Consider the following 25,068-nt stretch of genomic DNA (forward strand, 5'->3'; position numbering starts at 1 on the left):
GGATCACATAATTGCATTTTTCGTTGGAGAGATTCTTCGAAAGCAGAAATGCGATGAAAAGCTGCTTCCCTGGGAAAAGCTTTTCCCTTACTTGGACGAGATTGTTATTTAAATAAAAACATTGAGTCATTCTGTGCAATATTTGCCATTAGTAATGCTGCCCTCAGGGGCCAATTTTTGTGATTTTTTAGGGCAAAAGAATAAATAAATGAATGATTTCTGGAGAGATTATACATAACCAAAGCTTTTCACCCATCTTATGTCACATTCTCCACCTTAATAAGATTGCCAATAGAGTGAAACCAAAGGAGTATACACGTCAAGGAGTTTCTGGTCTAAAGATACTGCTAAATCAGATTAAGCTGTCTGTGGAAGGGACGGGAAAGTCTTTGTTGTCATCGTCAAGGCTTCTTCGGGTGGTATCAACCGTAAATACTGAATAAGAAAGTTCAATCAAATTAGACAATGCGACATTTATCTCTCATGATTTTCAGAATTACTCCAACTGTGAATTTCCTCAAAAATCATTTCACGAAGAACATAATTACATTAAATTATTGAAAATTTAATCCATCAAAATTGATGGCTCCAGTTGTTTTTATTTTTTTATTCCAGCCATCAAAAAAAATGTTCGTCAATTTATTCTTCCCATTGTTTTGTCTTTTCATCAGTTGATAGAAAACAAGGGAAGATTGGGGGTGAGGAATGAGATATTCCTCAATTCTTAGAAAACGAGAAAAAAATAATACGAAAGCAAATTACCTAGCAGTCAGACTACCCCTCGTTTTAAGAGGTGGTGAGGTGTCGATATGACATGTAGGGTGAAAGTGTTCCGAGGCAACCCCTGGGGTTTATTACAAGGGTGGAATCAAATACACCGGGTGTCAAAAAATGAAACTTCCACCCTGCGCCAATAAGAAAAAAAAAGTATGGCTTTCCCTATAATGCGTTCCTTCTCTTTTTTCTTTTGACTGTGCAGGGAGCAGGAAAAAAGGAGCCATTGGCTGATGGTGGGGTGAAAGTTTATGAGGACTGGGAGGAAGCTACCATTGATCATAAATAAGAAAAAATATTGGAGAATTCCATCTCGGAAGTACGTGATTTCGTGAGTGTTTTTTTTTCATTTAAATTTACATCGTGACCTTTTTTATATATTTTGAGTGTTTGGATTTGTTAACATTTTAATAAAAATAAATAATAAAAATTATCAATGCTTTGAATATAGGCGATAGCAACCCTTGGATTTTTCTCCAATTTTTATTGACTCTCATTTTTTAATAAAAAATTGAGAATGAGCGGTACAACGGGTGCTCATTGAGCCAGTTTAGGAGGGTGAAAGGATGTCGTCCCTTTCTTACTAGCGAAATCAACACAAAGGATTTTCACAGGTCCATCAACTAGCGTAAAAGCCATTGAGAAATCCTAGAGCATTAACTTCGATACAAGTGACAACTAGGAAAATCTTGGTTGTGTTCCTGGTATAAAAGCAGACTGGAGTATTTTAAAATAGAGAATGGGATGAGGGTGGCTCAAGGGGCCCCACGTTGGCACCCCATTTACCGGCTTCGCTCTCTCGTTTGTTGCGTAATCTTTAAGATCGGAAGGGTTGGAACTAAGGGGAGGGCATAGCGTCGCGGAATATCAATTGTCCACTTCCAAAATTGTCAATCGCTCGGAAAAATTCAAATCCCATTCGAAAGAATTTTTCTCTCGCCCACCAGAAATTAGCGCTATTTGCCGATCCGGGAAATGCAGAACATAATTATTCGAGGAATAACGAAATGCTCGGGAACTGGAGAAAATTTGGAGGGAGTGACGATTAATTCGAGTGCAGGAGTGCCGCGGTGTCTCGGAGGGCGTCTTTTCAGAGGGGAATAAACGAGTAGTGATTAAATATTATGACCGTTGCAGCACAGATAGACGCGTTTGCCTACCAAAGACGTTACTTAGTATAATTAAAGATTCTCCTTCCCTATACCCTCAGTTTCCCGAAATTCTGCGGGCTTCCCTCCTTGTTTTAAAGTAACGAGATGACGGTAAATCTTCAAATCCGATTTTCAAACCCATACTTTTCCGTTTTTTAAAGCGAAGATATTTCATTAAGTGGACAACATTAATCTCCATTTAGCATTCGTTAACAAGAATTGAGAATTATTCCACCGGGTTGAATTTTCGGGGATCGGGGCGCTGTCTCTGGGAAAATATATTCGTCATCGTAAGGGTATAAATATGAGATAACTAAAAATTATTAATTTAATTACCCCAAGAATTCCGGTATGATGAGAACTAAACAGAGAACAATTTTTATCACATGTTTATCTCCCCTAAAAAAAACAAATGTTAATGGAACGCCCACAACCTGAGGTTCCAGGAAAAATCACCCCATTCATTCCTCTCTCCCCCGCAAGCTCAAAGTCCTTGAAACATTTCAAGAGCATCACAAACGGAATCGTAAAAAAAGTTGGAACTATGTACCGAACGTAACGATGGGGTGAAGGAAATTATGCCAGACCAAGAGGCTATTGCCGGGACATTTCCATTCGGACCTCGCAAAGTGGAATCATTTCCCCCGAGACCAATGTCGGGGACAGGGGGGCAGCCATGGGCACCAGCTGGCCAATAGCCAGTGAACCCAATGTACAGTACATAATACTAATACTGATCCCAAAGCTATAGATGTCGAACATTCGGTCAAGTTGTGCTGATCGGTCTCCCCTGATGATAATCAAAGTCCAACGTACCAACCGGGACACATTCGTCCGGATAGTCCTCGAGGAGTTCGGTGTTGAGGACCAATCGTACATTTTATTTTCTACCTGACCCCCGGCGAAAGTACGATGAATAAATAAATCAATAAAGAATAGAAAATATAGACGTGTGTGACTAACCACGATTGACATGCACTTCACATCCAGGAGCGTTGGAGTACAACATATAGGTTTCAATGTGACGTTGTCCCGTGGGACGTGTAGCTACTACCCCACGCAAGTACCGGAGAGAACGTTACCGTAGCCTGATTTCGTGTGAGATGCCGCACTGGTGGGTCTCCAGGGGGTAGTTTTAAAATTCAACCCCCATATGAAGGACCACCGGGAACCTGGGACATGTCGTTCATATCAATCTCGTCACATCGATCCGGGGAAAATTTGTCCCGTACTGAGGATATCCCCTGTCACAGAGGTTTTTACGATCACCTGAAATATTATTTTTAATCGTTTTGACGGTGGACGGTACTGTAAATCTGTTGTGAGACGGTAGAACGAGATTTTTTTCAAACATTCCCCTCTCCCCACACACAGGGCCACTCCATTATTTAACAGTAAATAAACTATACCAAATATAATAATTGTTGGTGTATAACGATCCCGATAATTGTCACTGATTGATGAACCTAAATTGACAAATCCGGCTGTTCTAACTCACTGATAACCGAGAACGAAAAACCTCCCAATAACCGTAATTGATTCATAATGAATGGCTCTAATTAAGCCTGCAGTGTGCAATAGACCTGATTGATGACGACTGATGCATATGATAGACTTGGAAACGTGATGTATTGGTGTATTGATGAGAGCGGTGCGAGCCCCGGATGATCGCGTTCATATTCCGAGCAGAATCGGCATGAAAACCCACACCGAGCCCTGTTGTCAAGCTCTATCATGATGAAGAGCCCACGTGACCTAATGATTTCCATCCCGGACAGAGGCCTTGACCGTGTTCATCGCCAGCGGCTGTGAAATCGTGAGTTAAAATTTATTTTAAACGATTTATACTCCTTTTGCCAGTGATATCTCTTCATTAACTAACTCATTAAAAAGATTGTTAATTGATTAGTCAATTGGGAGCTAGAAAATTTATTAATCGACAGGGACAATCGAGGGATCCTTCAATTTTTTGATGAATAAATTGATGATCCCAATCGGACGACTCATTCGGCCGATTGATATCATCGATTAGGGACAATCGATGGGCCAAAAGTTAGTCCTACAAATGGCCCATGTGGGAAGCCCTCCTGTAGTGGTTCTCTAATAAGCTGTCTCAGGGCTCACACCCTCGACTCCCATCGGCCTCTCTTCATTCCACCTTACGACCCTCGACATCGCTTTACAGCAGCACAGGGCCAGCAATTTGATAAACCGTCACGACCTTACAATCTCACCCCTCGTCACACACACACAGACATGCGTGCAATCTAATCTGTTCCTAAAAACGATCTTGTACAGTCCGAGTAATGGGAGGAAAGAGGGGAAAACAAGCGCCTCAGATTTCCACGCGAGTAATGGGGACATATTATTGCCGGTGAGATATGACACATTCGAGAGGGATGAAAAATAAAGAGGATAGACGCTTACACGAAATGATATTTTAGGTGAAAATGAGACCTACAGGGGGTGAAACGAGGGACGAAGGTTAGTTTTATCAGAATAATTAGCCTTCCAAGTCTAGTATGAGTTTAAATCTTTTTTTTCCTGCCAGGAAAAAAAATTTCCATTTTTTGATAATTTTTTTTTCCTGTCAGGAAAAAAAATATCGCATTTTTGATAATCGATGTTTTTCAAAGCGTCACCCATCCCTAGATCCTTCTCACTCTCGTTTGGATGCAAATTTGTACGGGTCATAACTCGAGAGACCGTAAAATCTCCGGGAGAGAATGGGATGAGGAAAAAAATAGAAAAGAAGTCGGTACACGATGGTGGTATTTAGTAGTTAGTTCCGCACTGAGGATCGCAATCTGATGAAGCCAATGTGAATTACATTAGGTATGGAGATGACTGCTGAGGGATCAGCCGCTTGTTTCCTCATAATTTATGAAGATCAGCGTGAAGACGAGGTGGATACAAACTGCACCAAAAAATTCTCCTCAATTTATGAACTCTCGAATTAAATTCATCTGCAAACGCCTATCACTGCCTTATAAAAATCGAAATCCTAATCAACTTCCCGCGCTGGAGAGGGGAGGGCAAACGAAATCAATCCAAAAATTCAAATATTTCATTGAACATCCAGCTGATTTCAAATAGTGACTGGATACTCTGTTACTCGGAAAATCAGTAAAGCTCCCGCTGTGTGCTGACAGTTTCCAAGCCCTTTCGACGGTTAATCGTATCGATCGGCTGCAGTCTTAATCCATTAATGAACTTCAAACCTCCACGCTGTACCATTTTATCCCAGTTATCCGAATCGCTTTTGCCAACAGTTCCCTCACCCACCCCCCACTCGCCCTTCCCCATGTAAACCCCACACATTGATCGGAGCCTTTCACACGTCCACACTCACGTACACAACGGAATGTGAAATAAAATTTTGTAATCGCACCTGAACGTTTGAAAAATTCAGACTCGATTCAAACTCATCCAACGAGAAAGGTCCCCTTCGTCGAGTGAAATTCAAACTTTTCTTTCCTATCATTCACACGGCATGAAAAGGGTTCGGAAAATGTCCCAATGTTGGCCCCAAAATACGGACAAGTGGATGAAAACAAAAAATAAAAAAATAGTGAGATGCAAATTGACTCGAATCCCTTGATCGTTCTGCCAAACAAGCGATTGGTCGCGCCCTCGTGCCACGACAAATTCCTCAAATATTTATCTCCACATCGGTAACCTCCTTCCACAACCCTCAACCCGAACCGCCGTCACAGCTCTGTCTGCTTTATTCTTTTGATTTTATTCTATTCAGCCTAGACTGAATGCCTTTGTCATACCACCGTCGAGCGTTTCATACTTGTGACGCCAATCGACGGATGACAAATACGGCGTGTCGCCAAGTTTTCCCCCGTGATACTTGACGGAGGGAGGAGGGAGGAAAGGAAGATAAAAGGAGGGCTGTATTATTTCAGATTTCCTGGTGAACCCTGTCACCAACATTACCACTCAATTTCATAATATTTTATTCCCGCCAACGTCAACACCAACACACACGACTAATTTATTAAAATTATTTGTTTATTACGATCGCAAAAATGTGGGAGAGAAATGTGAGAACGAAAGAGGAGTTACTCCGACCGAACGGGACTTGGTCCGGTTATTTTTAACGAAATATTGAATATATTATAAATATTGTTGTCGTGGAGCTGAATATTAGCGCATCTAATGACGATAATTATTCATTTCCCCCGGGAGAATAATAAAATCCTGGCTAACCACCTCCTGATTATCAACGTGGAATGCGAACGACGTTGGAGGGGGTGGGAGAAGATGGTTTCTCTCGCAATTAATTTATTTTTCCCTAGACAGTGTTAATTGTTAAACTTAGATGGGCGGTTGTCTTGGGGAAAACCCACATGGCAAGTAAAACCAGACGAGAAATACTCGGGCGAGGGGAGAAAGAGAAATTCGGAATTACTGGTAAATGTGAAAAGGAGGAGCAGTTTGAACACCAGAAAGAGGAAGAGAGACGGCTAGTCATTCCTTCAGAAACATTGTAGCCGGGTAGGAGATGGTGAGGCTGAGGGGGTGGGTATGGGGTTGGCGGGTCGTTTTCGGGGGTATAGAGCGCTAGGCGACAGCTGGTAGCAAAGTGAAACCAGATAGAGTGAGATGGTGGAAGTTAGGGAAGCCAGAGACACCCTTAGCTATGGAGATTGGGTTACCGAGATAATTAGAATGATGATTAGGCTGAAAATGGGGAAAGACTGTGCTTCGTTGACCATGCAGTCTTTTATTTTCAGAAATTGAGAGACTTGAGGTGAAATTGAAATGTCAGAACTCCGGGTGTCACCTTTCAGGGAGTAGGTCAGTGACACCGGAATATCTGGGATATGATGATACTTTTTACTGAATTGGAAGAAGCCTTTGCGAAGACGGATGTGCCGGGCGACTCCTGGTGAAATTTTCCTTTGTAATGAATTTCGGATTTAATTGTTTCTGCCTATTCTAAACATTTCGGTGCTGTTCTGAGAAAAATTATAAAATACTAACATTAATTTATGTCCACACATGCTCACTCCTCTCAATAATAATAATCCAATTCTTTGGTGATCGAAGTCCGTTCGATTCAATTCGAAAAATCATTTTAAATCAACTCGTGACATCCAAATCACCTCTAAGACCGTGCAATCACGAATGACATCCCAAGGATTTTGTTAAACAAGCCCATTGAAGGTCCTTGGGGTCACTTGAGCCGAAGGGACAGTTATAATAGCCCCCGTGTGGCATATCGTTATGTATTCCCGTCCCGGAATTGGCCGTATGGTCAAGTATACCCCGTGGAGACACAACACCGGAAATACGCGTGGGGTCGTAAAAAAGACTTATACCAAACCCCCAATTATTCCTCCTCCCTTTCTCCACTCTATCCCCCCCACTTCCGTTGTATTTTTATCGCTCCAAATATGTACCCCAGCATTCAATGACAAATATCAAGATGGTGGCAGCCCTCACAGAGCTTTGGGCCGGCGATTTTTATGTCATATCTCCGTCAGACTTTGATGTACGAGCCAACTCGAGTTTTCGACTCTCTTCCATCTACCCTTACAATGCCTGCGTGCAGGTACACCTGAATATTTGATCGGTCCTTCAACGTCACCCCGACGTCTCTTGGCTCACCTCTCTATACCGACTGACTCCCAACCCCCTTCTTCCCCCCCCTTTTTACCCCGCCCGCCGACTTCTCGGTCCTCCTGCCCTCCTCCAGATGCGGTGAATTATTTAACAGCCCTCGGGGACGTAATATGCAAGTGTGAGTACATATGTACGTACACTTGGATGTGTACATGGCGTCGATGCGCCAGCATTAAGATGCGAGATACTTTTGTCAAATTTACCTTGGGACCTGCTATTTCACCCTTTAGATTTTTTCTTTCATATCATTCGCAATCTTGATTCCGTAATTTCCTGTAATTTACCGCACTTAACCTGTTGGCATCCGGAAGTGTCCAGGTAAAACCAGAAAAATTGTGTATGAAAAAATCATGCGCCGAAATAATTGATAACGCGATGTTTAAGGTGTTAACGGTAGTCTAAACACTTCACCCTCACTGTTTACATAATTTTTTTTCATGACTTTTTCCATCGCACCCTCCGCCAGTCAATCTTTACGAGACAAAATCGTCACCTCTGAAAAAGGAGAAAAGTTGAGCGAAGAGCCGGGCGATGCCAGCCTCCGCATGGAAATTTCTACTCTCCCTCAACAGCTCTCTTTATCGTTCAACAAATAACACGTCGGTAAGGAAATAGTGGGCGTTCACAGGAAAAAGCTTGTTTACGATCGCAAATCCGCTTTGCAGGAACTCCCGGCAGTCCTTTTTTTCCCTCCTGAAGCTCCGAGAGGTGCGGAACGAAGATTGATTGTTACTCGATTCGAAGGTAGTCCCCTCGCAGCCAATTGATCCACTGGAATTCATGTTTGTCCTACCAAATTATTGAACTTCCAGAATACTTTTTTAGTCGCATTATCGTAAAGCAAATGCTTAGAAATTAATGAGTATGTCAGGGGGTTGTAAAAGCCCGGAGAGTTCGAATAAGTTGAGAACCTGTGCTGCCTCTGGTTTGGGACTTGGGAAGCTCGCGGAGCTTTTTTAGTCGCGTTAAAGCGAAATATCGGGAACTGACAGTGGCTGGGAAGGGTATCATCACGTGAAGCTGTCTTATCGACGGCCAATAAAATTTCCCTGAAACTACCCGATGGTAGCAAAAGGGTCTGGTAACATCTTCTCGATGCATTTGACCCGAAATAGTCCGTTAGATAACGAGGGCGCGAAAGATCTTCCAATGAGGGTGAGAGGTTCTCGAAATAAATTCCCCTGACCGGGAAAATAAACTGATTCAAGTGCTGCGGGTTGAAAAACCATTTTTTTACAATTAAATATAATCAGATCCACAATTTTCAACATTCGATAAGAAATTTTTTGATCAGCTGTTGTCAATACGAAAAATCATTGGCTAGTATAATTTATCTTTGTGCCTTTTGCTCTCCCGCTTGAAGCTCCTCTTATCTTTCGAAGGTAATGCAGGCAGGGAAAAGGCTTTTGAATCCGGAGGGAGACTTCCTTTCATATCCAATCTCCGGATGTAAGTTGTATTTGGAGTCACTGAAATCGGACCCGCGTAGAGCGGTTCTCGCTGATTTTTTCTCCTCGTGGGCATTGACATTTCCGACTGCGGAAACATTTGGTGATTTTGACCGTCCGGATTGCACTCCTCGTACTCCGGTTTCGTGGAGAAACTTCCGGTTTCTTTGATCAGCTGCATTCGCCATCTGGAAAAAGTCTCCCATTATTGTTTCCCAGGAGATTACTGATTCCGGACGATGGCCCGAACAATTGTCACTCATTGAAAGCTCGAACGACCGCTAGACTCACCTCCCAGCGCTACCGTAACAAATCCTAGGTGTCTCCTCGGTATGACTCGTCTTCCTGTAGTCCCCACGTCTTGCGATGAGTGAATTTTTCCCACTCTCCTTGGCAATGTATCTCTCCAACTCACCGACAAACTTCTCAGCGAATCCATCGTGTGTGAAGAACTGATGTTGCAGAAGAGCTCCACATGAAGGTCGCATATCTGGATCCAATCTCAAGCAATGAGATAAAAAATCAATGGCCAGTGGTGACCATTTGGGAAAGAGACTGCGAAGAGGACGTGCGATATTTATGGTTGAATGGGAGTCATCGGTGCTGGATCTTCTGGAGTGACGATTCGGATAACCGCTGAATCCTCGATTAATCATCGCCTGGTGCTTCGAGCACAATCCGCCTGGGGGTAAAAAAATATTACACGTGATTTCAAGAATCAGATGGAGGGATTAGTTTCGGGGAAGAGGTGGGAGAAAATTATCAATTGATTATCGACCTAAAACCTTCGTTATCTGGAACAGCTGATCGACGTCACTCTCACCGGGAAAAAGTGGATCCCCTGTGACCATCTCGGCGTAGAGGCACCCCAGGGCCCACACGTCAACAGGTCGCCCGTACCTGGAATCACCGACTAGTAATTCTGGAGCTCTGTACCACCTGGTAGCCACGTAATCCGTGCAAGACTCGTTCGGTCCCGACACGAATCGGGCAAATCCAAAATCGCAGAGCTTTATTACTCCGTTTGGCGATACCAAAATATTCTCAGGCTTCACGTCTCTGTGCATTATCTGGAGCAGATTTTTTTCATTTTTATGGAAGAGCACGTGGTAATGGGTAAACATTACTCGAGGCGAAGTAAAGATAGCTAAATAGCAGTGAAAAAAAAATGTTTTTTCCTCTCAAGCGAGTGAAGCGAATGCTCTTTAAATTCTCTACAGGATGAGCAGTCGGAGTCCAACAATGCTCCCATTCATGATTCCCGTAGTCGAGTTTTATCGCAGTCTTCGAGTGCGTAGTTGATATTCCACGGAGGGTCAGTACTCACGTGATTCGTGTGGCAGAAATTCAGACCTCTGACGACTTGGAAAATATGGCGTTTGGAAACGTGAGGCCCTAAACCCCCGGACGCGGCTTCCAACTCGTCAAGAACTGTGTGATCCAGGTACTCGAAGACCAGATAAAAGCGTTTCCTCCGGCGAAATACTTCGATCATTTTCACCAAGTTGTCGTGATGCAGTTTCTAGAATTGAAAGTTATTCTTCATCACGCACTAGCAACAAAATATTCGTTGCGACTCGAATCACTTAATATTGTTTTTTTTCAACAAAATATTGTAAGAAATATTGCCTTCAACATCCGAATCTCCCTGTACGCCATTTTTCTAACGTGAACGTCTTCTTCAGTCTCCAGGAACTTCTTGATAGCGACGATTTGCCCGGTGTCGCGGTGCTTGCACTTCATAACAATTCCATAACTTCCTTCCCCCACGACCTCGATATTTTCGTATTTGTCCATTCCCCCGATCCCCGTAAATTCATCTACTCGCATTCAACAGATCATCACCTTTAACCTCACTACCAATTTACCCCTCGTTCCTCCAGAATAAAAATTCGGTTTATTTCCCCTGAATGTCTACGTTAGGTCAGACACGCACGACTCTCCAACTCGGAATGAAGTACGAGTTTGAAGACACTCTGTGCCTTTCATCGATGTGTATCGATTCATGAATAATTAGTTTTTGGGAGGGCTCTCCTGCGGGCAAAAAAAGCCCGGGGGGTGGTAAGGGGTTGTGCCGGGATACCGCTGTCAGGTGGAGTTTACAAACGATATCCTGACACTGGGAGTCACGGGAACACGAGGCTTTTCTACGTAAAACGTGTTATTTAATATTGTTATTCTATACCACGAGGCCATTTTCTCTATCGTTTTTCTTTTTTTTTTCAATGAATTGTCATCAACCGCTGAGGCAACGGAGCCACCCGCGAAATGAGGAGAGAATGGAGGTTCCATTCTTTACAACTTTTTAAGTATTCGAGTAAAAGTTTTAAAGGTACGGAGAATTTAGATTAGTTCAGGGGGTTTTATGAATATTATTTGAATGTGCGCGAATAAATACGGAAGAATATATTTGAAAACATCCTGAACTAGTGCAATATATTATTTTGTTAATATACAAAATAGTGTCCTTGAAAAAAATTTCATAAATGATTGAAAATATTCAACTGTTGCGCCTCAAATGGTGGGGTAAATTGAAAAATTGACGCAAATCCCGAAAGTCATTGAACTCGACAACTATAAATATCTCACGATCGATGGCTATTGACTAACTTCCTGAGGAGGAAACCTTAAACAGCCTGACATAGAGACAATGTGTACTTTAGCTCATCACGAAGGGAGATTCATATTTAGCGTGTCGGAGGGCCTAAAAACGATCGAACGTCGAAGAGCCGGAGAGCGGAGGTAATAAAAATTGGATAAATAATATGCAGTTGCTGACGCTAATGCTGATGTATTGAACAACTGCTCGGTATGCATCGTATTTACCCCAGTTGAAATTGGTTTGACCTCTTGGCGTTTGAACACAAGTTTAATTGAGTTTATTGTGATCACGCTTGAACTTTGCGTGCACGTCCTTGACGCCTGGAACCACCAAAAAAGGTCAGGATCATGAAATTTGGGCATTTGTACACAATTTTGGTAATTACGACTCACAAGGGTATAAGGAACTTTCGATTGTTATGAGTTATTCTCGATGACGCAGCTGGCGAAGAAAGGACGAATTCTACGTCTAAAAATTCTTTATTTTAGTGTTTGTTTAGCCTCCAGTTACTTTAAATTAGTTTTCTGCCCAGGATTAAAAAATAATATGGCACTTCCTGAGTGGGGGACATCGATAATGAAAGTGTGGGAGACCGAACGATCTCTCGAACTCCAGAAGTAAATTTTAACTCTTTCTAGAACGGAAAAAACACATGTGAGGTCTAGGGACTCGAGTGAATGAGTGTGGAAGCTTCATAATAACTCGAAAATAGAAGTCACACATGGCGGGGGTCTTGGTAACTAAAATAAACATTGTGTTCTCCAGACGACGTAAGGCAATTACAATTGTTTTCTTTTCACATACTAGGAAAGTTACTAATTACAGATAAATGATACTTATTTGAGGTTCACACTTGCGGAAATAATCATGTTTTTCAAGAGATTTGAGACGATGCATTTTTGGAAATAGTTAAATCAAAATTTTTTCCATCTTACTGCAGTCTCAAGAATTACTTCCGCAATTTCATTCAATTTTGATTGAACTGGTCACTCACTCCGATCGATTGGTTCAGTCTAATCATGAAAACAGTCGCCAATTCAATTTTACTTATTTTTCCCAGTTATAAAATTATGAATCATAATTAAAAAACATGTGGTTACAACTGCGTGTGGATATATTTACAATAACCCGAGAATATATCTCATAGTGTATACAGAATTTACCCACACGAAGCGTATGCATAGAAATAAAACCATTTGAACGTGGCGGTGTGTGTGAGGCTGAAAACTCCGGACTCTTTGGGTCTCAGTTTCTCGGCACAGCTTCAGTAGCCGCACGTCGGGTCCACAGCCCGGCCGTAGCGAGCTGAAATCCTCGGATCTCTCGAGAATGTTAATCGCCAAAAAAGTGACTAAAAAAATTCAAAAATTTGATTTTTAGATTTTTTCCTGTTCAGTATAAATCCGCGGAGCACTTTCGTTACCTCATCCGGTTGTCTGTGGTGAAATCAGCTGTGGAAATCACTCGCACTTCATGCAACGACGGTTTTTTAATTGCGGAAGTGAAGTTCTTTCTGAATATCCCAGTGACTATTTGTGATCCGTGACAATGGCCGCTTGCCACCCCCGACCACCTCCCCCGTCTCTGCAGCATCTTCAGATGCAGGACAACAACCAGAGTCATCATCAGAGTTCAATCCAGCAGACCATCCACTCGAACTACCCCCCGCACCTCCTCAATTGGGTCTATCTAGCGATTACCGATCAGAATACACCTCCACATAACGATCAGGTAACTGGACGGACGAAAATACTCAATAAAAATTCCTGAACTATCTGGCATTTGTTGTATTTTCTTTCTTTCTTTCCGGCCCGATCACTAGAGTAAACTCTTGCCGACCGTGTGGGGTAATTTTCCAACTGCGAACAGCCATCACCAGTCCTACCTCCAAAAAGGCTCCCTATCTCCTGGATCGGTACCAATTGGTGGCAGTTTGGTTGACAGCATTGGAGATCTCGCTGAGCACTTTAACGAGCTCGGTCTGTTGGATCGCAAGCCAACGAAGAGGCCGCCGTCGACGTATTTGTGTCACTTGTGCTTCAAGAAAGGCCACTACATCAGAGATTGTCCACAGGTGATTTAACGGTAGATTACATAGCAAATACAATATATGAGATATGTTTTTTATATGTAAATTGGGTCTTTCAAATAGTTTTGAATATTTTTCAAAATATTTTTTTTACGGATTGTTTTCCTATTTGAGAGATCCGATAAGTGGTGAATTTTAGTGGCCCTGAATATTCGGATATTTTTGGATAACGCTAACAGATTCTTTAAATAAAACTGAGTCGGGACGTACGATTGGATCAGTGCTTTCACCGCATGCACAGCTAAAAGAAATTTAACTCCCATTTTTTTATCGAAATTAATCCTCAAGATTATTCCGAAAAATAACAGGGAATGAATTTCCCCAAAAATTTGGGAAAATCGGCAACAAGCTGTGCCGCTGAAAGCCACAAACGAATTATCGTAGTGATCAGCCAACTGTCTGATCATAGCTAGTAGTAGAGGTATGACGTACGTCGCTGAAGAACGCGAGCATGTTCAACACATGTGCGTTGGATACACTCTTTCTCTCATCACGATGTAATTCCCCTCTTTTTTTTCTCTCCATTTTTATTTCAACTTCCACTCGGGCTTTAAATACACATTAACAGTAGGGGCCTCACAACAAGTGATACGCGTGCCCTGGAATGCATACATGACTGATGCCTCAATTGGACGTTAATTGATACAACAAACTGTAAGGAATTCTGGGAAAATTCCCCTTGCCACCCCGAACCCGATGGACAACGAGAGAATGGGTGAGTACGTTGGGGGAGAGTCGTAGAGGCTCGACCGTAGGTTAGGGGTAGGGTATCGAGGGATTATAGGTTTGCAGGGGTTGTCAACTCGAGTATAGGAGATACATGAATTTATTCGGACCGGGAAAGTCGGGAAAACGGGGACCGAAGGACATTCGCGTTCATCACGATCTACCGAGCTACGCGGGTTTCCCTGAGGGTTACTCCCTACGTTAAAATTTTTGGGGATGTCTTTAGGAGTAGTATATGACTACTACTCGGCATAGGGATTGAGAGGGGGTGGGGGGCACGATTACGTTTAGGAGTTTATAATTTTTTGGTATAAGAATTTTGTTCCCATTCCCCTCTGATCCCCGAGGATACGACCTCCAAGAAGCAGTTGTGTTCCGCGGATGACGGGAATTTAAAAAAAAGGAAAACAACAATCTCCCGGTTGAGAGATGACAGTGAAGTGAAAAACTCCCCAATTCAAATTTAAATGCGAGTCACGCGCTCGACTCGAGTAGTTTGGGGGCGACAGCGCCGAAAATTGGCGAGAATGACCGCAAAGCAACATGGAGAACGTTTTGGTGGGCACCGATGTGTGAACCCAGAGAGTTTTTGGCGGAATCAAAAGTACTGGGGTAATGCGATCGAAGAAGAAAAAGAGGGGCAAAGTCCCAGAAGGGAGCACAGAGATCACCGATGCGAAAAGTTTAGTGGAACGGGCCGTGAAGAAGACCCTCAAGGTCATACGTGACGATATCCGCCGGTTAACCAAGGAGCACGTGGCTACCGAGCCACAGGTGAGTTTAGGATTCAGGGACTGGTGGGTCAAAGCAGTAGTTAGTTAAAAAATTTATACCCTCATCTCGGTGCTCTGTCCATAGTTATGTTTTTTTGAGTGATGTCACGTTAATGCCGTCTACCTGGGCGAGGGGAGGCGGAGGGAATATCGTCCACACAGGTGATGCCTGACGGCACAGTATTCGGCAGGAGTTATTTTCTGAGATTAGGAAGTTAGATAAGAGAATTCGGTCTGAGAGTTCAGTTAGTCGAGTCCGGTGAGTGAGTTCAGCCGGTGGGTTGGATCGCGAGTCATGAGGTGGGACCCAGATTCTGGGTGATCTGGAAATAACGGCGTGGACATTCAAGGTCTTCCCTTGGATTCGCCGAGCAAAGACCTACGTAAAAGGGCGGCTGGGGCCCATGATTTTGTTGCTCGCGAGTCCAGGGGAGAAGGGCAAGTTAATGGCTTTTCCCGACCCTGAGGGAAAAATTCCGTTACAAAATATTGTCTGTTGCTGTGTGGCTTTTTTATGAGGCCTATTGAAACTTATTTTTCCTTGATGATTACACTTCGTTGCATTTTTAGTAATCATACAAAAATTACGAGTTCCAAAGGAGTAAATTTACGATCTCCTACTCTTATTGCAAGTACTATTTTTTTATTCTATGACTATTGAGAAATTTTAATTAAAATGTATGGAACAAAGGGCGCAACGATATGGTCGGTGACCCTTCAACCACTAAAAAGTTCCTTTCTTTGATCGATCTAATCGAGAACGGCCTTTAACGTACAATGACAGCGCGTGACTGTGGGCTCAATTGAGTGATAATTAGTAAATACCACAAAACGTTCACCAACGACCATCATCATGACGTCATCTCCTATGGCACATCGTGGCTTAGGACGAGAACTATAATTTAAGGCCCGACTTCACAACCAGTCGAGCGTCACCGGATTGATTTTTATGTTCGATTTTGATAAATTTTTAATAGGCTAGACCGAAGGGCGAGGGACTGACCCCGTACCAGGGTAAGAAACGCTGCTTCGGAGAGTACAAGTGCTCGAAATGCAAACGCAAGTGGATGTCGGGAAACAGTTGGGCTAACATGGGACAGGAGTGCATCAAGTGCCATATCAACGTTTATCCCCACAAGCAGGTGAGTCTGGGGCCATCGGCATCATTATCAACATCCCCGCCTCACTCGTTCAACTCCTCTTTGCGTTACGTAAGTCATTTGATGGAATTGATAATGAGAAAAAGTCACCTAACGCACATGAACTAATCTTCATCAAATTGCTGCTTAGGGAAGGTTTAACCCGGAAATATTTTTTTCCTAAAAAATCACGAATAAAAACTCGTTTTGTTAAAAAGAAAAAATCACTGCTCGACTATTCGATTTTGTTATATCTTCAACTTTTAGAAATGTTTCCTGAGGAAAGAACAATTCATTTTCCGGGATGAACGTCCCTCTAAAAATAAGAGGAGATCATTCCCTGATGGTAATCAAAGAAAAATGATTTTTAGCGGCCTCTAGAGAAACCGGACGGCTTGGACGTCTCTGACCAGAGTAAAGTACACCCCCAGCATCTCTGCGAAAAATGCAGGACACTGGGGTACTACTGCAGGCGCGAGCAGTAGCTGAATTCAATTCAACTCGCGGTGCCAAAAAGCTTCGACAAAATTAAAAAATCCTCTTTTCGATGAGGAATACGACCGTACGATGCTGTAGCTTTCATATCGTTAGTCCCACCTTTCGCTAAAAACGGGAGGCGGGAAAGAATTAATTTTTAGGGAGAGAGAGGTTTTCTGGATTAAGATGAAATTTATAGTAAAATAATTTTGCATCGTCCATTTTGAAATGAGAGAGATCTTTTGCTTTTCACGTTTGTTGCTCCAACTGGTTTTTCTATTTAAAGCACTCATCTATGTTTAGAGAAAACGTGGCAAACGTTGCGACCGGAACGTTTGCAATATACCCGACTGCTATTTAAGTACATTAACATCGAGGAGTTCGAATATTATTAAATTCAATGAAATAATTGTGCCTTACTGGGTCACTTCACATGAAGTTTATCACAGCATAACCACCACCAAAATTGTGAAGACAATAAATCTGCTCCGATTCTTGGGCGCGTTTTACGTAAAAAAATTGGTGAATTAAATTCAAATGTATGGCCATTCTTGCCAAAAATATTACATGATTTTTAATATACGGATTTTTTTATTGCTATTACATATTTATCAGGACATGACAAACTTCATGTGAATTGCATAAAAATTAAAACCAGGCTGAGCCAACGCCAAAAAACAATATTTACTTAAAAAATTTCCATTTAAATTTTTCGGGCATATTTTCTATGTATAAACTCTGGTCTTGCCCATAGATATATATTGTCACTCACATAATTTGTATAAATTTCGCATGAGATATTTTTTCACCCGAGCAAGATAAAAAAGGAAAAGGGAAGCCTGTCGAGTGGAATTTTACACATGCCATCTGATTGAAAAATATTCATCATTCAAGGGTGGAAAAACAAATTATCTAACAAAATAATTTTTGATGTATTATATATTATAATATATATATATATATATCCATATATATATATATTCATGTGCCGAATATACAATTCTGAGGAGTTTTCGCACTTCACTGCCTTTTTCATTCTCCCTCTAAAAATTCCTCACAAGAACAATTTCCTTTGATGAACACCTGAATCATTAAAAAAAAATGTACTGCGTCGATACACAGCTGTGGGTATAATTATATGTTACAATATATATAATAAATATACAGCCGTCAAGGATTAGTTACGGCGAAGAGACGATCAGCAGCTGGATCATCAGCGAAGTATGCTGCTGAATTGAACATTGTTGTTGGTACTGATGATGGATTCATCTATATAAAAAAAAATTATTTGGCTTTAATTGGAGCTTTCCATCAATTTTTTTATTCTTTCTTTTAAGTTATACTCAGTCATTACAAAAATAAAAAAATTGCACACTCACCGGGTTTGGTTGTTTACTGGGGCTCATATCCTGTTTGCAATCCCTCGCCTCCTCTTTAATTTCATGGGTAACATCGTGGTACCTCCCAGTGAACTCTTGATCACTGCCAGTGACACTGGTATGATAAAATTCATACCCCTGTGAGGTAGGTTGTACAGCGACGGGACTGGACACACTGGGAGGTGGTTGACTGAGCAAGGTGATGACCTGCTGTTCCCGACACTCCCCTCCAGGAAGCTCAACCCTGGCGATCTCATCATATTTCTCCAAATGATTGACCTCCTGCTGTGGTAGCTGCCTCAGAGGGGACCGATCTCCCTCATGCAACCCAGGATGACAGTTTCTTGGTGCTCCAAACCTGTCTTCACTCTCAATCCTCTCCTGATTAATCAGTTGCTGCTGCACTACAGGATGCACCGTCGAGTGTGGAGGTGAACGACTGAGAAGTAGTGCATCCTCCGCAAGAGCAGGCACAACTGAGTTAGCCTCAATCCTCGCAAAATCTTCGTTCTTCCCTTCATGAGAATCCACCTGGTTCGGCACTCCTGGATAGAGCACAGGCGGTAATGACTGACTCATCTCCGAAGATCCCTCCTCCATCATTCTAGGAATGAGCACTGGAATGCCAGCACCCACCTCCAGGCCTCCATTACCCTCAGCATCGGAAACCTTCACCAGACTGAGAACCGGTGACTGCGAGCCAATTTTCGAGGCCTCCTCAACCTTCGGTGGATCCGGGAAGAGCTCCCCCTTCAAATTAGGAAGAAAACTGTTAATGGTCCTCCACGTTGGCTCCCATAGATTGGAGGATGATGTCAGGACCCCCGTACTGGACATAACCAGCAACATATTCTTCAAACTCTCAGGTATAGCTTCAAAAAGAAGTTCACTATTATCAGCATGCATGAAGGCCCTCATCAGATCCAGAACAGTCAGCCAAAGTGGTAAAAATCCGGGTAATGTCAGCAATGGAGTCAGATGATGTAGGAACACTTTTGAAAGCAGCATGGCAGCACGAATCCTAGTCTCCTCCACTCCCACAGGATCATTTCCACAGATAGGCCCCAGCAGTTGAGCAAGAAGTGGAAAAAGAACTTGCTCAAGACATTGGGACCACTCCACAGCTGACAGTTGACTTAGATCATGTGCTAGGAGTGTGCTCTGCAGGTACGTAATGGCAGCAGCTCGTACAGGTCTTCGAGAATCACAACAGAGTCTGGCTATTCCCTGAAGAAGTGGCCTCCAAGCGTGTGGCCAGAGTGATATTGTCTCCGTACTGCCATTCTCCTCTGCCCACCACCTAAACACCTGCGCTGTTCTCGTATGTAACGTGTGCATGAGCTCCAACAGCTGTATCGGACACTCCTGATAGCCCGGTGTCTCCATCGCCCCTGGAGACAATCTCACTCTCTTCGTTGGTGCCTGCAGGACAGCTTCAGCAAGTGTCCTGATGCACCTTATGCACAATTCAAAATTAAATGGCGTCACGTGAGCAACATCGCGGACTAGGAATGTCAGACTCTCGCAGCACTTGACTAAGGCTGCTGGATCATGAGGGAGGAGATCCCTATCAAGGACTATAGTGTCTGCTGCCACTGGTAGTGGTGCTTCGGTGCCTGTTGGGGACACCAACACCCATTCAGGCACTGGAGATATCGGCCGCTGATCCAGGACAGATGTTCTCGACGTCTCCTCCAGTACTGTATTACCTTGCTGCTTGGGGACCAGTGCACCAGCTCCCGAACACTCTAACAGACTGAAAACCACTCTCCAGTCGTCGGAAGTGTGAATATTAGCAGCACCTGTTTTCAGCAGCTCAAAGAGACCAAAGGCTATTTGTCTGGCAAGAGGTGCCATCGTTGCTGACTGGAGATGGGTGAGTGGCATCAACGGGGGCAGAACTGTGTACGCAAATTCCTCACTGCGGAGTAATCTAATTGCTAATCTCAACATTCCCACAGTCACTCGCTCCAGGAGGTAGGGGTGGTTTTCTCTAGCAGCTGTTGTCAATAGTCCGTCCATGTGGGCGAGAACAATCGACCAAATACTCATCACTCTGTCACGATTCTGTATCGTCACTTCGAGGAGAAGCTCCAAAAGAAAAACGGAGATGTCTTCGTCGTGAGAGTTTACCGACACCTGGAGCAATTCAAATTTAATTCATCGAGAGATAAATAATGAAGATTGAGATAAAAAATTTAAAAATTCTACTCACCAGAGCACCGACTAGAGACCTCAATGAGTCAACCTCGAGAAATTTGGACTCCTCAATAATCTGCTTCAAATTACAATTGGCAATGCAATCAGTAGCTCGTTTTCTGGTGGTCGCCTCAGCAGGATGAGGCACCCTAGTGGTATCCAGGGCAATATATGAGTACAAACTGGACAAAATCCCCTGTTCCTGTGGTGGCTGTTTCGGTGTAGCAGGCTCCCTGATCAACGACACCTTCCCCGAAGAATCAATAAAGTCCTCACCATCAGTCAGACATTGAGGTAGCAGCCTCGCCTTGTAGAGAGTCTGCATGCAGTCGATAATGTTCTTCCAGGAAGCCCTGATCCCATTCCCATGGGAGTGGGTGATCTTGAAGAGGGTTCTAGCTGCCAGTTGGCACCTGCCACTTCCCCCAAGATGAAGAACAATCTGATCAGGCTCCCCTCCAGTTGCCAAACCTGTGAATTTGCACAGTGAGACAATCAGAGTGTCGAGATCACTGTTCATGCTATAGTGAGCGCTGATGGCTGCGCAGCAGAGGAACGTTTGGGCAACTCGCCGTTGAAGGGCACGATCTGGTGCTTTATCGTAAGCACGGCACAGAGCACTGATTATTGGGGCCCAGGCCCTCTCAGCCAGATCCTTATCCACAAACTCCCCATCATTACCAACTCTCAGGTATCTACTCTCTGCCGACGATCCCCTCCTCAACAGGACCTTCCAAAGATAGTTCTCCTTCACCAGTCCTGTCTGCTCAGCTGGCATGACAATCTCCTCATTCTTTATGGAGGTGTAGATCTCGTCTAGCATGTCTTGATCAAAATCAGCATTGCCATTAACCTTCTTCAGATTTCTCTTGAACTGATCAGCTGTCATAGGATTACTCTGCCTCTTGGCATTGTAATTATGCTGATCGACGTTCAGCATTATCACAGCATAAGCTAGAGTGAAAGCTGCGTCAGCGGAGGCGAAGGGTCGGCCGTTGCTGTCGTGCCAGTGGTCGGCGAATTTCTCGAGGAGTAGAGATATCAGAGGAGCTTCCCCTGGAAGCCTGAAGGATTCCAGATAGGATCGCAGGGCTTGATCCACTCGTGTGTCTCTCAGATCAAAGTTCTGAACGAAACAATTCAATATATTTTTGTTCTCTTTTCGACTTATGTACTCGCCAATGGCTTTCTTATCCATCATTGGATTCTCCCGCAGTAATTTTGCAATTTTTTCCGGATCCGGCTCACCAGCGACATCCCCAAGGAGGCCGTGTTCCATCAGCTTGGCGATTCCTTCTCTAGGATTCTCGTTGAATTTCTCAGTACCAAGAGCCAACCAGCGTTTATTGGCTTTCGTTATCATCAGTTGTTCCCTCGACGGTAAATCGGCCGATGCTGAATGACGTGAAGACTTGCAGAGGTCCTTGTAACCCTTACATCTGGCTTCGATACCACCGATTAACTGGATTATCGCATCCAGGGAGATGAATTGCATACTGTACATGGTGCCCATGAGAGCCGAGGCGTGCTCAGCCAGCATTTTCATTAGATCCTCGTACAGATTACTGGAGTAAAGACCACAGTCGTAATTTAGATAGAGCTCTGCTGGCATACCTGGAATTCTCCAGAGCCTCGTGATTGCCTCCAGCGCAAGCTCTCTCTGTTCGTATGATATCCTGTTGGAGTCTGAGTTCACGATGTCCATCAGCTTCAGAATGTAGTGCTCCAGCTGGAATTTCAAGTGCTCTCGCTGAGACTCGAAGAGCAGGAAGGAGACTTGAAGATCTGCTGCCAGGATTGACAGCCTCTCGGTGCTCAAGAGGAGTATCAAATTCCTACACAGTTCGTCCTTCACCAGGGAAATTAGGGAGGGAAAATTGGCTAAGGCATCAGCGGATATCTCCAGACCGACTTGAAGCAGGGAAAGACCCAGATGGGTCATCACCTCTGTGTTCTGCTTGTCCAGGGGATTGCAGAGGGACACGAGAAATCGAAACAGTTCGCGAATGCAGAGGGCACCGTAGGGGGATAGTTGTTGGAGAGGAGTGAAACGAACTCCCTGCTGATTCACGTATTCCTCTAGGTGTTCGGTGTCAACTTTGATCGTTGGCACTTTCATTTCAGTGGTAATACTGGCGCTATCCTCGACTGAGAGGTCCTCTACACTTCCTGATGGAGATTGGACCAACTCAGGGCTCTTTTCCCCGGCGATTTGTGGTGGAGGTTCTGCTGTGACTTCTGGTCCCGCAGGTTCTCGAATTTCCTCAGGGTTCTCTGGGGATGCTTCCGATTTTTCAGCCTCTCTTTCTGGTATCTCTGGAGATCCAGGCGCGTCTGGAGGGGGAGGAACTTCCTCTTGGGGCTTTGATTCACCTTCAGTACTGTCTGAAGGGGCAGAAGGGCCTTCAGACTTTGAATCCTCGGTTTTTGGGGGCTTCTCGTCCTCTGGCTTGTCCGGAGTGCTGTGGTTCAGAGATCCCTGCATGTCAACGATGTTGCCGGCTGGGGTCACCGGGGTCGTTGCTAGGTGACCTGCATCGGGGAGAGGGAAAGAGTATTTTCAAAGTATTTTCACGGCCATTGTGAGTTTTTTCAACTCATGAATGTATTATTTTCCATGCAGACAAAGAAAAATAAAATGAATGACAAACATAAATACATATACATTTTATATATAAAAAAGAATATGTTCTATTTTGATTGTTCTAACCTGCACGCACTCGATCCACTGGGCTCAACAGTTCCTTCGTCTCAGTCTCGTCGACTTCCTGAGGATTGGGATTGACTTTTTGCTTGAACTGATTCTTTATCTTTCGATTTTTGCCTCGAGAATTTTCAATGCCATTCGTGCGCATCTTCTTCATATTCGGAAGGACTCGGGTGTCATCTGCGAAATGGGGCAGTCGTACAAAGAGATGCTGACACATGTGACGAAGACAGTGTTCAGCGGTTTTACGTAGGAGTTCGCTCAATCGTGTTTCGAAGCATATTCTGAAGCAGCTGAGCATTATTTCGCAGATGCTCTCGTCGGAGAGATAGTCGCCCGCTGGGGAGAGCACTAGGGTGCGAAGGACTTGGAGGATTCGCATTAGGACAACCCCGTCCCCTGAGGCATCGGTACCTACGAAACGGGCGTGGGTAACGGCGTCTGCTATTGTCTCCACGCAGGGCCCAATTGTCGGATGCTCATGGTCTATAAGACCATAGGAAATCATTTTATTGACAGCAGCAAGTGCCAAACTGGTGACAGGTCCCGTGGTCTCCTCTGAACGAATGATCTCGAGAAATGGAGCCAGGAAGACACCGGGTTCCAGTTGCGATAAATTTCTGGCATCACTCAGGGCTTCCTTGAGAGTGGACAACCCTTTCATGAGAATATCCTGATCCTCATCCTAAGTGAAATTAATTTGCTTGTAATAGACTTGAATGAAATTTTTTTCGGTGAACTTTTTCTCTGGGGTGATTTGCTCAAAGTTATCAATATTTTTCTTATCCAAAACATATGACTTCTGATCATCATAAAGAAATTCGCTGACTGGAATAATTATTAGAAATAAAGATAAAAAATAGTTCTCAACAATGAAGTTCAGTTCGATCCTGAGCAAAAACAGATCCAATCGATTTTCATATGCACGGGACACATGTACATTAAAAAAAAAATTCCTAACTCATATGTGAGTATCTTCTTCGTATCATCGTCTGATAGCTGACTCGAAGAGGTGGATTCTCCATTTTCTTGAAACATCTGTTAGTCGCGGAAACATCAAAAATGACAACACGACAAACCTAACCTCTCCAAGTTTGAGGTCTCTCCAAAGCCTCTCATTTGGAGGTTAAAATATCGACGTCAGACGAAGGACAATAAGTCAAAAAATCGCAATAATATCGAGTGATTGAGCATTGAGTCATTATAAATTTTGACTCACCTGATGAGAATGGGATGACCACCTGACTCCTCGTCGCATAGCCGTCATCAGCAGGCTGATCTCACCCTCGACGACGTACAGACCACCGCCTGGACAGGCATTTCTCACAATCCTGCTCATTTTGAGATTATCGCGGAAATTCTCACATCATTTGAACATTTTCGTACTCAATTTATTGATCAATTCGAGGGACGACGAAGCACTTTGACGTTAAACGTCAGTATAGCACACGGTACTGGGGATTGCGAGGCTCCACGGCGACGTTCGCCAGCGCCCTCCGCGGGAGATTCATTCACTAGGCAGACGCCTCACAAGGTCAAGAAATTTGTTTTGAACTTGCTTTGTTAGGATTAGGATTAGGAATTCAATTAGGAACGTATAGAAATCTTTTTAAAGAGCCTGCATGCAAAATGATAATATAAATTAACCTCGAAGAGGACAAGAGAGAAAAATTCATGAACCACACTTATGAACTCTTTTATTCTTTCTGAGTTTTGACTTAGAATATTTTTAAGAATTTTAATGAACCATTAGGCCGTTCGGCATCAGCTGGAGAATAAAATATATTTATTTTGTAGGAACCTGAAGGCAAATAATAATCTCCAAATATTTTTTTCAACTGCTTAATTTTTATTTTTTCCGTCCACTGTACCCCTTTACAGTCAATGAATTAAACATCGCATAATACAAGTCGATACATGTCCCGTGAAGTTTCGATTTTCAGTTTAATAATATTTTTCGACAGTCG

The 25,068-nt window shown here is 43.4% G+C and overlaps 3 protein-coding genes across 4 annotated transcripts; 1 reads left to right on the top strand and 2 right to left on the bottom strand.

Annotated features, from left to right (window-relative positions):
* Positions 1–8,779: 8,779 nt before the first annotated feature.
* Positions 8,780–12,258, bottom strand: LOC135166748 (cyclin-dependent kinase-like 4). Its single transcript, XM_064129305.1, has 5 exons — positions 10,640–12,258; positions 10,338–10,532; positions 9,789–10,080; positions 9,302–9,692; positions 8,780–9,198 (listed from the first exon to the last, which is right to left on the bottom strand). Exons 1-5 carry the CDS (start codon positions 10,838–10,840, stop codon positions 8,883–8,885), a joined length of 1,395 nt encoding a protein of 464 aa, XP_063985375.1. The 5' UTR covers positions 10,841–12,258; the 3' UTR covers positions 8,780–8,882.
* Positions 12,259–12,676: 418 nt separating this feature from the next.
* Positions 12,677–17,781, top strand: LOC135166750 (zinc finger CCHC domain-containing protein 24-like). 2 transcript variants are annotated; one of them, XM_064129307.1, is made up of 4 exons: positions 12,677–13,343; positions 13,435–13,686; positions 16,178–16,411; positions 16,711–17,781. In XM_064129307.1, the coding sequence occupies exons 1-4, from the start codon at positions 13,161–13,163 to the stop codon at positions 16,822–16,824; spliced, it is 783 nt and encodes a 260-aa protein (XP_063985377.1). In that variant the 5' UTR covers positions 12,677–13,160; the 3' UTR covers positions 16,825–17,781. The 2 variants fall into 2 exon arrangements, with proteins under 2 accessions (XP_063985377.1, XP_063985378.1); XM_064129308.1 differs by having other exon boundaries at positions 12,793–13,343; positions 16,178–16,342.
* On the bottom strand, positions 17,738–24,578 carry Garz (gartenzwerg). The gene is made up of 5 exons (XM_064129296.1): positions 24,321–24,578; positions 23,105–23,786; positions 20,411–22,926; positions 18,196–20,334; positions 17,738–18,085 (listed from the first exon to the last, which is right to left on the bottom strand). The coding sequence occupies exons 1-5, from the start codon at positions 24,438–24,440 to the stop codon at positions 17,987–17,989; spliced, it is 5,556 nt and encodes a 1,851-aa protein (XP_063985366.1). The 5' UTR covers positions 24,441–24,578; the 3' UTR covers positions 17,738–17,986.
* Positions 24,579–25,068: the final 490 nt, after the last annotated feature.

Source organism: Diachasmimorpha longicaudata, chromosome 10 (assembly GCF_034640455.1).
Source record: "Diachasmimorpha longicaudata isolate KC_UGA_2023 chromosome 10, iyDiaLong2, whole genome shotgun sequence".
In the NCBI taxonomy this organism is placed as follows: domain Eukaryota; kingdom Metazoa; phylum Arthropoda; class Insecta; order Hymenoptera; family Braconidae; genus Diachasmimorpha; species Diachasmimorpha longicaudata.

What these genes read in the sequence shown, in the direction of transcription:
- LOC135166748 (XM_064129305.1), bottom strand. Translation starts at nt 10,840, where the DNA reads ATGCGAGTAGATGAATTTACGGGGATCGGGGGAATGGACAAATACGAA. An exon ending in ATTTCTGCCACACGAATCAC is followed by an intron (nt 10,081 to 10,337) that starts GTGAGTACTGAC and finishes AATCTGCTCCAG; the next exon opens with ATAATGCACAGAGACGTGAA. An exon ending in CCAGATAACGAAGGTTTTAG is followed by an intron (nt 9,693 to 9,788) that starts GTCGATAATCAA and finishes TTTTACCCCCAG; the next exon opens with GCGGATTGTGCTCGAAGCAC.
- LOC135166750 (XM_064129307.1), top strand. Translation starts at nt 13,161, where the DNA reads ATGGCCGCTTGCCACCCCCGACCACCTCCCCCGTCTCTGCAGCATCTT. An exon ending in CACCTCCACATAACGATCAG is followed by an intron (nt 13,344 to 13,434) that starts GTAACTGGACGG and finishes CCCGATCACTAG; the next exon opens with AGTAAACTCTTGCCGACCGT. An exon ending in TCAACTCCTCTTTGCGTTAC is followed by an intron (nt 16,412 to 16,710) that starts GTAAGTCATTTG and finishes AATGATTTTTAG; the next exon opens with CGGCCTCTAGAGAAACCGGA.
- Garz (XM_064129296.1), bottom strand. Translation starts at nt 24,440, where the DNA reads ATGAGCAGGATTGTGAGAAATGCCTGTCCAGGCGGTGGTCTGTACGTC. An exon ending in GGTCATCCCATTCTCATCAG is followed by an intron (nt 23,787 to 24,320) that starts GTGAGTCAAAAT and finishes AATTTCACTTAG; the next exon opens with GATGAGGATCAGGATATTCT. An exon ending in AGTGGATCGAGTGCGTGCAG is followed by an intron (nt 22,927 to 23,104) that starts GTTAGAACAATC and finishes TCCCCGATGCAG; the next exon opens with GTCACCTAGCAACGACCCCG.